General features: G+C 31.9%; 1 protein-coding gene across 11 annotated transcripts in view; it reads left to right on the top strand.

The window, feature by feature from the left end:
* The window catches only part of LOC139511619 (myomegalin-like), an 86,416-nt gene that overhangs the window by 22,850 nt on the left and 47,118 nt on the right, over nt 1–16,448 (top strand). For all 11 annotated transcript variants that reach the window (XM_071298535.1, XM_071298541.1, XM_071298531.1 and 8 more), the window contains 4 exons: nt 7,919–8,014; nt 9,402–9,443; nt 11,587–11,706; nt 11,931–12,023. In XM_071298535.1, coding sequence (XP_071154636.1) covers nt 7,919–8,014; nt 9,402–9,443; nt 11,587–11,706; nt 11,931–12,023 — 351 coding nt within the window. The remainder of the gene's footprint in view (nt 1–7,918; nt 8,015–9,401; nt 9,444–11,586; nt 11,707–11,930; nt 12,024–16,448) is intronic.

The raw sequence follows: 16,448 nt of genomic DNA, 5'->3' as shown, positions 1-16,448 counted from the left end.
AGTTATTGACCTTTGTAGTCAATTTTCAATCTGCTTCCTTTGTTTAATATTCACATAGACCAAGGTGAGCGACACAGGCTCTTTAGAGCCTCTAGTCTCCTTTCTCCCAGCCTTCCTCTCCTTTCTCCTACCCCCTTTCTCCTTTCTCCTACCCCCTTTCTCCCGGTCTCCCTTACCCCTGTCCTCCCCCTCATATACATTTCAATGGATGTTTAGGTCTTTCACAGCTTTGCATGAATTATATTATTAAAGGGAAAATTCACGATTTTTTACTTATGGTTTAAATATGTTCATTATGACATAATATATATATTCACAAAGTTTTATCGCTATATGTGCAGTAATAAAGGAGAAATTCAATAATTAATGAAAAGATATTAACTACTTCCTGTAGGTCGTGACGTTTTCTCCTGGTTTTTGCATGCCGGGATTTAAAATACAATCATTAAAAGTCTTGGTGTTTAACTATATTTTTAACGTAATCGTAAGCGCGCCGATGACTTATGCTATATCTAATAACCATCCGAAAATAAGAAAATAAAACGCACATACGTGCAGTTGTACACATTCATGAGATAATTTTTCTATATTTCCCTAAATATTTCGATTTATTTTTGTAGACAGCACAAGAAATTTTTATTATTATTATTTTGCTTTAATATATGCTTTTCATACTGATAAAGTGAATAAATTGAAGTATATAACTTCAAACTGTTAAGACAATATATAGGTTACGCTTATTGACCTTTTACTATCTATGTTATTATCTAGGTTGATGCGATGTGTGTATTATTCTCCGACAATACTTGTGAAGGTAAAATGTTATTTGCAGATTGGTAATTAGCTTGGCCTCTAGGGCACTCTGTGCCAGGTGCGACTGTCTATTCGGATCAGTGGATTTTAAGACAGGAGGTCGCGTTTAATACACCAAATTTAAAATACATTTTCAAAGTGTTGACAAATACAAGTGAATCGCCGTGGAATTATTTAATTACATTTGATGCTATTATTTTATTTGAATTCAAATAAGTAACTAAACTAAAAAATGAACCGGTTAAAGTATGGAAATTAAATTTAGTTTTCGGAATAAAATTATGTACACTCTAATGATTTATTTATGTTTTTTAAAAAGGGAAAATAGAACTAGTTTTACAAAAGCATTTTAATTGTCTTATAAAGGCAAAAAATGTACGGGAACACTTAAATTTAGACATTTGAAAGCCATGATCAAAGAAATGTGTACCTGTATTACATTTTTATTTCTAGCGTTTGGCATTAGATTTTAGCTGAGACTACTATAACACAGTCTCAGATTTAAGTGAGGTCGGAAGGGTTAATCTTATGAAAAATAATTATCTGATATCATTTGGATTATGGAAGGAGCTATACTATAAAAATACATAGTATTATATTTATTACCAATACACTCGAGATCAAAGGTTGTTAATTTTGCTGTTCAAGTTAACTTTTACTCACATATTTTTATATTTTGATTTGAGCGTGCTTGGTTGTTTTTTTCAGTTCTCTTATCTCGTTAGACGAAAGCAAACCTGCACAGTATATTCTGCATTTGTATAGTCCGAAGTTTACAAATTGATGTTCTTATTTCACATGTAAAATGAATGAACAGTTATTAAAATAAAACGGCATTCATTTCAAAACATACCACTGTTTTCTAGAGTGAAAATGAAGTCACATATGTGAGGATAAAAACTATACGAATTACTGTATGAAATAACGGGACCAAAAATTATATCTAAAAACGGAAGAATAGGTGCTGAAATATAAATAAAAGTAAAATTGAACTTAAGATAACATTGGGATAATCTATACGTATTCTTACAATCACTCTTTAAAAAATTGTTTGATTTTGTACACAGGCCGTATATCACGGACAGTTTTATATTGCTATGGTATATTTTATAAATTTTACCTGTGCACACCTGGTTCACTCGCGATCATGCATGTGATTCATTGACCTTATTCATTGTGTGTTATATTAAACAAGCCTGCCAGGATGTCGATCGTTAGAATACCCGAATATGTCACATTTACAATACCCCGGTAATTACCTGAATTAAGCCATGCTGATTACAAGAAGACAAGTTTTTGAACGTGGGTCAAGTCAGGTAAAAACCCAAAATAAGCTAAAAATATACGTTAGAAAAAAAAGCATTTAAAAAAACTTTTACATAGGAAATAAATCTCAGTTTATAATAAGTATCGCCGGACTTTTTTTTCACTTTATTGAGACTACTTTAACATTATTAGAGCATAATTCATACAATACTTGATACTGTATCTGGGTGCCAAAAATGTAAATTTATTGACCAGCTAAAACCATTGTACGATATTACATTCTGTCATTTACAGCTTTTTAACCTGACCTCAGCATTGTACATTGAATATTTTAAAACCCTCTTAAAAAATTAAGATGTTTTTTAAAGTATTTTTTAAATTATTCTTATCAATCTTAGTGTCAGAAGCATTACTTGATTTGATTATCTTGAAAACTATGTAGACTTCTTCAGCTTCCATTACTTGGTCGGGTAGAAAATCCATCAGGTTGACAAGTCGTATTAACACTGATTAACGGACATGTCATGCCGTGTACTAGGACTTTGTGGTAATTAGATATCCGTGGTCATTAGTTTTCAAGATGGCGTCTTGCCGAGAATCTAGAGTCGATTTTAAAAATCTAATAACTCACTTATCTAGACAAATAAAGCTTTAATATTTTGAGAATATGCTTATTTATTTAGAATGAACATAATATCAAATTTTTATTTTTTTGCGAATTTTCCCTTTAAGCAATTCTTTGGGTAGTAGGACTTAAGAAAAAGTACCAAGCAATAACTTTTCAGTACAAAGAAAATATTTTGTGAGAAAAAGTATTTTAGAAGGAGAAGTGGCATTTATTTGGTTATGAATTTAGTGCAAATATAAAAAATACCATGCATGAACTGACTTTTCACCTGACCTATTGAAGATACACAAACCATGACAAAACTTCTGTGATGTGAAAATGTGATGATTTTCCTTTGTTCTTATCAACTTTTGTGTATATTTTGGATTGGAAAAGTATACTCACATCCAAGAAACAACTTGCATTTAGTTTGAAGATATGTAAAAAGATATTAAAAAAGCATTGCTAAAATTATTTTGTTTAACCATTGTCTGTCTACATCGTGTGTCTGCAAGTCCCAAATTGGTTTCTGTTAATATCTTACTTTAGTTTGTCTCAACCAAATGTTATGAAACTTATGCACAATGCTTACTACCCCAAAACACAGATCAAGTTTGAATATGGGTGGCGTCACTTTTTCCTTTCTAGAGTTATGCCCCTTCACAAATGGAAAATTTTATGAATTTTTGTTCCTGTTCCCTATTAACTAAAGATTGCCTCAACCAAATGGCATGATTTTTATACACAATGATTATTACCACAAAACTCAAATCAAGTACAAAGTTCAGTAGCCTCACTCTTACTGTGCTTAAATAATTCTTTATAATGTTATATGCAAGCTGGAGCATCATCTGTGTTCCATGGACACATTCAGCATTTATTGTTTCTTATCTGTCTACAATGTTTCGGCAATGGAAATATGCAAAAAATACTTAATTTTTGGTGAATAGTCTCATATTATGATATCTTAACAATAAAAATCTTGTCTATATATATATATATCTAGATTTAACAATTTCACTATAATATTTGTCAATCAATATGTGACACTATAATAAAATAAATATTTATTATTATACCCCCGCTTTAAAAAAGGGGGGGTATACTGTTTTACCTCTGTCTGTCCGTCCATCAGTCCGTCAGTCCGTCCATCAGTCCGTCAGTCCGTCAGTCCGTCAGTCAGTCAGTCCGTCCCATGAAACTTTCGTCACATTTTTCTCAGGAACTACACATCCACCCTTTCTGTAATTTGGTATCAACATTTATATATGTCAGCCATACCGTGTGATGCGTTTTCAGATTCATCACTTGACAACTTCCTGTTTACCGAACACTTGTCTGATTTTACACATGATAGCCAAGTTGAAAATTTTCGTCACATTTTTCTCAGGAACTACAATACAAGGATTTCTGAAATTTGGTTTCAGGATTTATATAAGTCAGCTATACCGTGTGATGCGTTTTCAGATTCATCACTCGACTACTTCCTGTTTACCGAACACTTGTCTGATTTTACACATGATAGCCAAGTTGAAAATTTTCGTCACATTTTTCTCAGGAACTACAATACAAGGATTTCTGAAATTTGGTTTCAGGATTTTTATAAGTCAGCTATACCGTGTGATGCGTTTTCAGATTCATCACTCGACAACTTCCTGTTTACCGAACACTTGTATGATTTTACACATGATAACCAAGTTAAAAATTTTCGTCACATTTTTCTCAGGAACTACAATACAAGGATTTCTGAAATTTGGTTTCAGGATTTATATAAGTCAGCTATACCGTGTGATGCGTTTTCAGATTCATCACTCGACAACTTCCTGTTTACCGAACACTTGCATATTTTTACACTATTAATATTATCCACTTGCGGCGGGGGTATCATCAGTGAGCAGTAGCTCGCAGTTTCACTTGTTTATTATTGCCATTCTGCAAATTTGTAGTAGTTCTTAAAATTATATTTTCTTGGGCCAAAAATATGACTTTTAAATGTCTCAACTCCTTTAAACTTCTAATGATGGTATAATTGACTGTCATTTATATAATAATACAAGTGTAAATTAAAAAATTTGATGTGAAGCCTTAGATATTTTAATAAAATGCACCAGCATGGATATTGAAATAATTGTACTTCTAATTTAATGTTTTAAAATTTAAACTTGTTTACATATTACCCAATCTTAATATATTAGTAATTGTCAAATGAAGATTAACACACTAATTTCTGAATTTACAATAGATTCCAACTTCTTTACAATTTATTCCAGTGGCAAATTTTTTGTGTTGTTTTTTCTTGTCCTTAAATCTAGATCTGATCTTCCTTAAAATCAAATTTATGAAAGGGATTATTTTTAAGATTTAACCTTAATGAGGGAAATAAGTGAAAGTTGACCACATTGCAGTATTAACCACATTTTCAACAGTAGTTATATATATCATCTATATCAATCTGTTAAACTTATTATTAGCTCACCTGTCCCGAAGGGACAAGTGAGCTTATGCCATCACTTGGTGTCCGTCGTCGTCTGTTGTCGTCTGTCGTCGTCGTAAACTATTTCAAGAATCTTCTCCTCTGAAACTACTGGGCCAAATACTTTCAAACTTTAACTGAATGTTCCTTAGGGTATCTAATTTATAAATTGTATCCGAAGTTTTGATCTATCAACAAACATGGTCGCCATTGCTAAAAATAGAACATAGGGGTCAAATGCAGTTTTTGGCTTATAACTCAAAAACCAAAGCATTTAGACCAAATCTGACATGGGATAATATTGTTTATCAGGTCAAGATCTATCTGCCCTGAAATTTTCAGATGAATCAGACAACCCGTTGTTGGGTTGCTGCCCCTGAATTGGTAATTTTAAGGAAATTTTGCTGTTTTTGGTTATTATCTTGAATATTATTATAGATAGAGATAATCTGTAAACAGGAATAATGTTCAGCAAAGTAAGATTTACAAATAAGTCAACATGACGGAAATGGTCAGTTGACCCCTTTAGGAGTTATTGCCCTTTATAGTCAATTTTTAACCATTTTTCCTAAATCTTAGTCATCTTTTACAAAAATCTTCTCCTCTGAAACTACTGGGCCAAATACTTCCAAACTTTAATTGAATGTTCCTTAGGGTATCTAGTTTGTAAATTGTATCCGAAGTTATGATCTATCAACAAACATGGTCGTCATTGCTAAAAATAGAACATAGGGGTCAAATGCAGTTTTTGGCTTATAACTCAAAAACCAAAGCATTTAGAGCAAATCTGACATGGGGGTAATATTGTTTATCAGGTCAAGATCTATCTGCCCTGAAATTTTCAGATGAATCAGACAACCTGTTGTTGGGTTGCTGCCCCTGAATTGGTAATTTTAAGGAAATTTTGCTGTTTTTGGTTATTATCTTGAATATTATTATAGATTGAGATAAACTGTAAACAGGAATAATGTTCAGCAAAGTAAGATTTACAAATAAGTCAACATGATGGAAATGGTCAGTTGACCCCTCTAGGAGTTATTGCCCTTTATAGTCAATTTTTAACCATTTTTCGTAAATCTTAGTAATCTTTTACAAAAATCTTCTCCTCTGAAACTACTGGGCCAAATACTTCCAAACTTTTAACTGAATGTTCCTTAGGGTATCTAGTTTGTAAATTATATCTGAAGTTGTGATCTATCCACAAACATGGTCGCCATTGCTAAAAATAGAACATAGGGGTCAAATGCAGTTTTTGGCTTATAACTCAAAAACCAAAGCATTTAGAGCAAATCTGACATGGGGGTAATATTGTTTATCCGGTCAAGATCTATCTGCCCTGAAATTTTCAGATGAATCAGACAACCTGTTGTTGGGTTGCTGCCCCTGAATTGGTAATTTTAAAGAAATTTTGCTGTTTTCGGTTATTATCTTGAATATTATTATAGATAGAGATAAACTGTAAACAGCAATAATGTTCAGCAAAGTAAGATTTACAAATAAGTCAACATGACGGAAATGGTCAGTTGACCCCTTTAGGAGTTATTGCCCTTTATAGTCAAACATTTTTCGTAAATCTTAGTAATCTTTTACAAAAATCTTCTCCTCTGAAACTACTGGGCCAAATACTTCCAAACTTTAACTGAATGTTCCTTAGGGTATCTAGTTTGTAAATTGTATCCGAAGTTATGATCTATCAACAAACATGGTCGCCATTGCTAAAAATAGAACATAGGGGTCAAATGCAGTTTTTGGCTTATAACTCAAAAACCAAAGCATTTAGAGCAAATCTGACGATGGGTAATATTGTTTATCAGGTCAAGATCTATCTGCCCTGAAATTTTCAGATGAATCAGACAACCTGTTGTTGGGTTGCTGCCCCTGAATTGATAATTTTAAGGAAATTTTGCTGTTTTTGTTTATTATCTTGAATATAATTATAGATAGAAATAAACTGTAAACAGCAATAATGTTCAGCAAAGTAAGATCTTCAATTAAGTCAATTTGACCAAAATTGTCAATTGACCCCTTAAGGAGTTATTGCCCTTTAAAGACTTTTTTCACAATTTGTTCATCATGTTGACTTACTTTAAAAAATCTTCTCCTTTGAAACTGCTGTATCAATTTCAGCCAAACTTAGGCTAAATGAGTTTCAGAGTATCTAGTATAAATTTTATATTTTATTTCCTTGTATGTCAAGAAACATAGCTCCTATGGCTAAAATAGAACATAGGAGAAAATGATTATTTTTTTTGGCTTTTGAAGAAAATAGGACGATCCAAAAAAATTTAAATAAATTGAAAAGCCAAAATAATCATTGATGAGAGATTTAACCAAAAGAATTAAGGTGAGTGATTCAGGCTCTTGAGAGCCTCTTGTTTCCTATTACAATGTTAGATTGGTGATGGTTTTAGTATAATCATTCATTTTTATAATATCTAGCACATTAAGCTGAAATGTTTGTAGAATTGATTTGCAGTCTGAGGAATCATATATGAAATATTCACTTTTTCTTACAAACCTATGTTTTTTAACCAGCAAAGGTCAAATTTATATTAATATATATATCGTGGAAGCAACATTTCTGTAACAGGAGAAGACCTTTAAGCATGCTTTCCGAAATATGAATGATTCTCATATACAACATTTTTCTAGAATTGTAACTGTTTATTTCTCTCATGTACAAGATGTATACCCCATATCTTTTTTCATTCATTTAAAATTATAAACATTCATTTCATCAGTTTAGTATTTTTCCATAGGATGTTGTAGACGACCAGACTGAGACGTTGAAGAAAGTGAAACTAGAGAATGACAGATATAAACAAGAGCTCACACAAAAGAACAGGATGATTGGGGTATATATTCTCAGATGCACATGTATATTGTTACATATACAAGAATTAACAGTTTATTATGCTAAGGAGAGCACTGTTATATGTACATGATTAATATTAATTTTCTATAAAAGAGGGACGAAAGATACCATAGGGACATTCAAACTCATAGATAAAATATAAACTGACAACGCCATGGCTTAAAAAGAAAAGACAAATAATAGTACAAAAAACACAACATAGAAAAATAAAGACTAAGCAACACAAACCCCTTAAAAAACGGGATAATCTTATGTGCTCCACATGTGGCACTGGTCAGTCATGTTGCTCATGTTACTAAAAACCTGGTAAATAGTCTACTATAAGGGTGTATCTTATTGTCATCAAGTGAGAAGCTAGTAGCTGTGGCAGGAATATATTTTATGAACAAGTAAGAAACAATAAAAATTTTTAACACTCCTTTATTATTTTTTTTGCCTTTGTGTTATCTCCCCTTCCATGACTAAGTTAAAATTAATTGATTCAAACAAAAAAATATTTGTATTTGTTAAAATAGCCTATGTATACACTGCAATTAACCAGTTATTTTTCTTTATCCAAATAAACTGTCTTACACATAAAATTGTCAACCTGTCTCAAAGTTTTCAGATTTAAGGTGGTACAGAGCACTACTGGGAGATAACTCTAAAAATCAACGGAACGTTTTAATGACGTTCTATTGTTAAGGAAATATTAAGCTTCTCAATGATCAAAATTGGTGTTAGTCAAACTGCTCTATATATAGATATATATATATATATATATATAAGTACGTCTGAGTCATTTTAGACGAGTTGTATATATAGATAGATATATATATATATATATATATGTTCAATGAAAATTTTCTAATACAGTGTGTGGTTCAATATTTTTTTTTTTTATATACATTTGTCAAAGGGTCAAAGTAACAACTTTGCCAACATTTTTTTAAAATTAAACGAGCCAAATTAATTTTAGCGAAAATATTGGGTACCACCTTAAATAAAGAACTAGACTCTTTGTGTACTGCTATTTTACAATCCAACACTTATGGTATACAGTTAATCTACCTCAAGACATGAACATTTCAGTATATGATCAATTTTTTTGTGAGATGTTTTTGTGAAAAGAGCACCAGGCTAGTAAAAATCATCTATGCAGGCCAAAGGAATCTTAAGTAAAAATTTTGTATTATTTTTCAGTGAATTTTAGAATTAGTCATGAACAATATTCACGTCTCATTTATTCTTGTCAAGAAGTCTAGTCATAAGTTTGCTGAATTTTTCAATAGTGTTTATTTTTTATATAAAAGCCACTTCACTCTATTGTAAAGTATAATCAAAACATTAAAATGAAGTAAATACATCTTTCATAATTTTCATTCCAGAAATTAGAGGATTTAATGAAAACAGCAGCACAGGACAAAAAGGTAAAATTCATTACAATAAGAAATAAATGTACTGATCTTGTGTCTTGGATGGATACCCTATATCCATTATTTTCCTATTCTTTAACATTATAATCATTGTATCTGTCATATATAAGTAATTGTTATATTTGAAATACAAGTGCTCTTGGTACTTTGAAACAAACTATCCTCAGACATGTTTTTAAGAGACATTTTATTTGCTTATGAGTTTTTTGTCTATTAATTAAATGCCTTTGAACTATCCTGTTTTATTCTTGTATCAATTTTAATATGCATAATAAGGGCAGTCTTGGCTCAGCTGTTTTTATACCCCCGCTTTGAAAAAAAGGGGGGATATACTGTTTTACCTCTGTCTGTCCTTCCGTCAGTCCGTCCTTCCCATGAATATTTTTCGTCACATTTTTCTCAGGAACTACACTACCAGGATTTCTGAAATTTGGTTTCAGGCTTGATATAAGTCAGCTATACTGTGTGATGCGTTTTCAGATTCATCACTCGACAACTTCCTGTTTACCGAACACTTGTATTATTTTACACATGATAACCAATTTGAAAATTTTTGTCACATTTTTCTCAGGAACTACAATACAAGGATTTCTGAAATTTGGTTTCAGGGTTTATATAAGTCTGCAATACTGTGTGATGCGTTTTCATATTCATCACTCGACAACTTCCTGTTTACCGAACACTTGTATGATTTTACATATGATAGCGAAGTTGAAAATTTTCGTCACATTTTTCTCAGGAATTACTATACAAGGATTTCTGAAATTTGGTTTCAGGATTTATACAAGTCAGCTATACCGTGTAATGCGTTTTCAGATTCATCAATCAACAACTTCCTGTTTACCGAACACTTGCATATTTTTACACTATTTAAATTATCCAATTGCGGAGGGGTATCATCAGTGAGCAGTAGCTCGCAGTTTCACTTGTTTTTTATAGTTCACATTACAAAGCATAAATTTTGAGAAATTAATTTCTTTTAAAATGAATATAATTTTCCTAAAAGCAGTTCTGAGAAGAGGGTGGCTTATCAATGTTTGATTTATACTTTTTCATCATAGATTTTTCTCATTACATATCAGGCGGTGAGATTTTATTTCGTACATAATTATTGGGAAAACTTTGCAAACAGCTCATGATTTTGTCAGAATTTGCTGTCATAAGTGCTTGTGAAATATATATTCAACCAAATTATAAATGAGTTATTATAATATATTGGGTATTGTATAAACATGTTCCATAGAAAAAAAAGTTGTATGTAGCAATTGAAAAAAAAAAGCTTAATAAACTCAAAATGTATCTGAATTGTAGAAGATGATGTTCCGATAAATTGATTTTTTTGTTGAATATCAATATTTCGAATTATTATTTACTTACTGACATAACTGTTTAGATATAAATAATTTAGGCATTGATGCTTATAACAGCAAGTACTTGACCACATAAAAGTTGACAATTATGCATTTGGAAGCAAATATAAAAAGAAAATTGCAAAGTTTTTGTGTTTACTTTTGATACATGGATCCCAAAACTTTACGTTAATGAAAGTTATTCAGTTTTTAGAATAAAATAGAGAGGCACATTGAAGTGAATTGAAATTATGCACTTGTTTCTGGGGTTACAAAGGTATTCATTTTTAAACAGACAATGTACATTGCTGCCAACAGGCCAGGCAGAAAGTCTGTGTTGATAGATTTTCAGATATGTAATATATATGTGTATAATCATGTACTTTTTATGCAAATATACCTCTTGAAAAGATTCTGTTCTGTAAGAATGTAACTGTTGTCCCTTTTTATATGCAAACAAGGCAAACCACATTTGAAATTATGCATGCAATTTATATTAATGTTTCACACAAGAAATGATGAACTTTGTATTAAATATTTCTACTTAGAAAGGAAGAATATATGTAAAATTTTTAAACCAAGAAATGATGAATAATTTTATAATTTAAATTGGAAATCCTAATTATTGATAATAGATATTTAGAGTAATTAGTAAGTTAGCCAAGGAAACTGATTCCCATCTATCTTGTCATGTGCCTGTTTAACAAGAAAGTTGTCCTATTATGCAATCTGTCATGAATTCTGGATTTATCTCTGTGTTTTATATGTCTGTATCTTTGTAATTTAAGGACTTAGAAAACAAAGTGAAAGAACTTGAGTCTGTACTGGATGAAAAACAGAAAAGCATCCAGAAAAGAGATAAAGCTGTAATGGGAATGAGAACTCTTATTGTTGAGAAGACCAAAGAGGTAATAATTTTTGAAAATTTGTCAAAATTTGGTTTCAGGGTTTTTATACGTCAGCTTTACCGTGTGATGCGTTTTAAGATTCATCACTCAACAACTTCCTGTTTACTGTCTAAGTATTTGGGCGGGGGTTATAGCAATAGCTCACTGTTTCACTTGTTTTTCACTGGCCTTCTGTAGACCCAATTTGAGAAGCCTAATACTGACTGATGAACAATATTTTACAGGCAGAAGACTTTACTAAGAAGCTAGAGGATAAAGAGGGAGAACTTAAAGCATTACAGAAGGAATATCAAGATATGAAGTTAGGAAAGAGCAAAGTAAGTAAACTTATTGTCAAACTGCATGCTTTTTGTAGTATTAGGATTTGCAGTGAGTTTTGAATGATTTTTATTCATTTAAATTCATTTTTGTCTCAAACGTTTCAAATGTAATATATTCTGTGTTGTGATGTTTCAATCAATCTTACGTTAATACTATTCAGATAAAGTTTCATGTTCATTTAATGAAAGTTCATATTGAAAGCTGACTAATCCCTGTAAAGTTTTAAAGAGTTCTTAAGGTGGTTAATGGTGTTTGTGTATAAACTTTGCAGTCTGACAGTCTTCATTTGACATCAGTGTTTCAGCTAGGCCGTTTTCAGAGGGTGCGGCACCCGCCCTTTCCCAAGTGCCGCCCTGTGCCCTTTTTACAGTTTCTATGGTGCCCTACCTTTGTTGAAAATCGATTGTATATTATTTTGTTCGTATTGATATGATCCTCTTATTACTAAATTTTACTTGCGCGAAAAGTTTATGACTTTGTTTACGACCCCAAGCTAATCAACGGTTACAACTGGTGTCATAATCTGTTGTTATAGGTAATCTGTTTATCGGGTGGGTCTTTAATGATCATCAACATTAATTCATTCAAATAGAATCAGTCAGTCGGCAATTATCTTTGAAGAAATGTGCATACGACAACTTGGGCTCAATTTGCAATTTTTACCATAGTTTCATGGAGAAAACGTAAAGACAGAAAGTTGAAAACCATAACTGACTCGTTGAAGACATCATTTTTCTTGTTTTCCGTGAAATAAATAGAAAATTCAGACGTAGTAAGTTGTCATTGACTGCCCTCATTTTTGATACGAAAATAACAAAATCAGCCACCATATTGTTGATCTTCATCTAATCTTCTATGTACTGTTTATAATCCTCCAAAGAAGGAGCACACTCGAATAAAAAAAGATAACTCAATCTGATTTTTTTCCTAGCATTGAGTAACCCACTTAACATATTCTAAAATATGTCTACATACTTCTTGCTTAAGAATATATGTTTAGGTACATGTCTTTTGAGTTATGGGAAAAGTTAAAGAGGGTCTTAGTAGCAGTGTTGGTAGGGTGCCTTGGTCATCTTTTTCTGTATTCTTTATTTTTAATACAAATTTTCACTGTTGCTATATCCTAACATTGTGCATTTACTGAGCGCAGCTGTTTTGTGCTGTATTTCCATTAAGCACAGCAGAGGTAGAAAGGTGAAACTGGTAAAGTGTTTCAGACCATAGAAACAGAATGAAGCAGGTCACCTTTCAAAACATACTGCATATTAAGCTCAACTGTGCCAAGCAATGATCTAAAAACTTGTGTGACAAGCTGCTTGACAAGTTTTTCAGCCTAAAAAGTAGTTCTATATGGGCTAATGATGTTGTTCTTGTATAACCAGTGTTTCAACAAATAAACACAATGTTTGATTAATATCTTTATTAAAACATGCCCTTTTCATATTATCATATCATGCGTTAAATGCCCTTTTCAGGATTGGCACCCTGCCCTTTTGAAATCCTAGCTGAAACACTGGACATTGACCCTTTTTCATTGTTCATTGGTCAACATTATGTTGTCATGATTAGGTATGTGATTCAGATATATAAGTAATAGGGCATTATATGTACATGTACATATCCACAAGAATTTGTTTTGCCCTTGCAACTAAAAGTTGGGAGGCATATTGTTTTATCCCTGTCCGTCCTTCCTTCCCATTATAGTTATATAGTTATCCCAGCTAACTCCTCCATCAGTTTGAATTGCGAGGAAGTTTTCACTTTGCTGGCTGTTTGTACATATATTGAAGGTTTGCATGTGGTTTGGGTTTGATTTGTATTAATATTTACTAGTGTTGTCAAATTGTACACTTTTTCCTAACCGGTTACTCGGATAATCGTTCGACCGATTAACCGGTTAACCGGTAGTTTATGTTAGTGTTTGAAAGCCGGGCTTATCAATAGTATCCTACACATAGATAAGATGTGGTATGAGTGTCAATTTGACAACCTTTCATCCAAGTCATAAATTTACGCTTATTGAATTGAAGTTTGTCTTTTGGCATTATAAGGCTTGCCTGTGAGGATTCCTGGCGAAGTTTGACTTTTAATATTATCAAATACACCGTATCAACTATAATAGCGTTTGTACCAACTTTAGATTGAAAAAGAAAAAAAAAACTTCCTGATCTCGTAGAATTGAATATGTCTGAAACCGATTATTCTTTCCTTTTCTCTTGTTGTCTCCGAAAATAATGTGGAGTGTTTCAATTATTAATTATTAACAAGAAGATGTGGTATGATTGATTCTCCACAAGAGACCAAAAAATGACACAAAAATGAACAACTATAGGTCACCTTACGTTAATCATGTAACTCGTGCTATCACGTATACATTGGGTACATTCACACTGGTTTGCATTTCACAATTTTTGAGTTAGCATTTCGTTTAATGTAAGACCAAGCCTTGCACTACGGAGGTTGCACATTTAGATGTAGGTTTACACAATATTAGATCAGAAATGAAATAATGAAGTAATTAGTAAAATTTAATCCCATTACTGATTTAAAGTTACTGTTAAAAACACATGTGTACTAATTATGTTTCTTTAAGATCCTGCCTCGAGCTTTAATTAATTTTATGTTTTTAGGATTAACAATAGCAACAATATACTGGACAACTGATCTGTCAAATAAATTACCTCGACGCCATTTTTTAAATAAAAAATAAATATTTATTGATTGATTCCAATACAAATATATATCAAATCTATCAACATTGAAAAAAAAAGTCTGGTTAACCGGTTAGCGTTTTTGGTATTCGGTATTCGGTCGTTCGACCGGTTAACCGGTTAACCGGTTAACCGTTGACAACACTAATATTTACTCTTTTGGGGGATAGTTGAACTGTATTGCTTTTGGAGTATTTACTTTATAAGAGGTTCAAATCATTTCCTGATAACTCCTCCTATAGTTTGAATCTATGAGGGCATCATTTGATATCTCAAAGAAAGTCCAACATTGACTTTGTTATAATACATTTACTTCAGAGTGGCGTGCCAGGGTATGAATTTTTCTAGTTAATGCATTGATTTTTATTATGCCCCACCTACGACTGTAGAGGGGCATTATGTTTTCTGGTCTGTGCCTCTGTTTGTGCGTTCGTTTGTCCCTCCATCCGTTCGTCTGTGCGTCCATTCAGGTTAAAGTTTTTGGTCAAGGTAGTTTTTGATGAAGCTGAAGTCCAATCAACTTGAAACTTAGTACACTTGTTGCTTATGATATGATCTTTCTAATTTTAAAGCCAAATTAGACTTTTGACCCCAATTTCACGGTCCACTGAGCATAGAAAATGAAAGGGGGAGTTTCAGGTTAATGTTTTTGGTCAAGGTAGCTTTTGATGAAGCTGAAGTCCAATCAACTTGAAACTTAGAACATATGTTTCCTATAGTATAATCTTTCTAATTTTAATGCAAAATTAGATTATTATTCAATTTTTACAGTCCATGGAACATGGAAAAGGATAGTGCAAGTGGGGCATCCTTGTACTTTGTACACATTCTTGTTGTAAGAGTTATTGGTCCTTGAACTTAGACATCTAATGATATTTCTGTTTGCCCAGTGACAATGTGGGGGTGGGGGGTTATGTTAGCGTTCTTAATATGCTTCATGTTTAAACGTTAGATTTTGATTGTTAATATTGGGGAGATGATTTAATCCATCCAATGGATTTTACTTACTTATTGGTCAATAATAAGTTTTAATAAGTATATCTGTTTCTCAAACACTTTTGATTGGTCAACAATAAGTTAAATTGGTTTCTCAGATACTTTTGATTGGTCAACAATAAGTTAATCCAGTTTCTCAGATACTTTTGATTGGTCAACAATAAGTTTTAATGATTAGGTCTGTTTCTTACATACTATGATTAATAATTGAGTCAAATAAATTGGGTGCATTGATTGAATCTAAGGTGCATATGATTCATGCTTGCCTTACTTGGTTCATTTAACCTTAAATACATTTTCCTGGATCATCGGTCAACTTTTATTTTCTTTATTAAATCTGTGCTATTAATAAAAGGTCAATTAACTACCAGCGTTTTACATTTCTGGAAATTTGCATTGCTTTTCCAGGAAATAAAGATGATGTTTCTGGGGGAAAAAATCTACGTTTTCTGGAAAGAAATACCTGACTTTTGCGTGAAAATAGTTACGATTTCATAAAAAAATAATTATTACTTTTCTGAGAAAATGATAAGAAAAATAATTGTTGAACGAAAGCAAAGTCCACCATAGAACATTCACCATTTAAAATGGAATTAAACAAACTTAAGTTTGGCTGAAAGGATTCTTAAATTGTATTAACGAGGTTACTAAAATCCACTTTTAGCTGCACCATCTAATTAGCAGGTTAAAACAAGTTTAGCTGCATTCATCTAA

This window comes from Mytilus edulis, chromosome 2, assembly GCF_963676685.1.
Source record: "Mytilus edulis chromosome 2, xbMytEdul2.2, whole genome shotgun sequence".
Classification (NCBI taxonomy): Eukaryota; Metazoa; Mollusca; class Bivalvia; order Mytilida; family Mytilidae; genus Mytilus; species Mytilus edulis.
The sequence above is the reverse complement of the archived record's forward strand: the minus strand, read 5'-3'. Positions and strand labels throughout refer to the sequence as shown.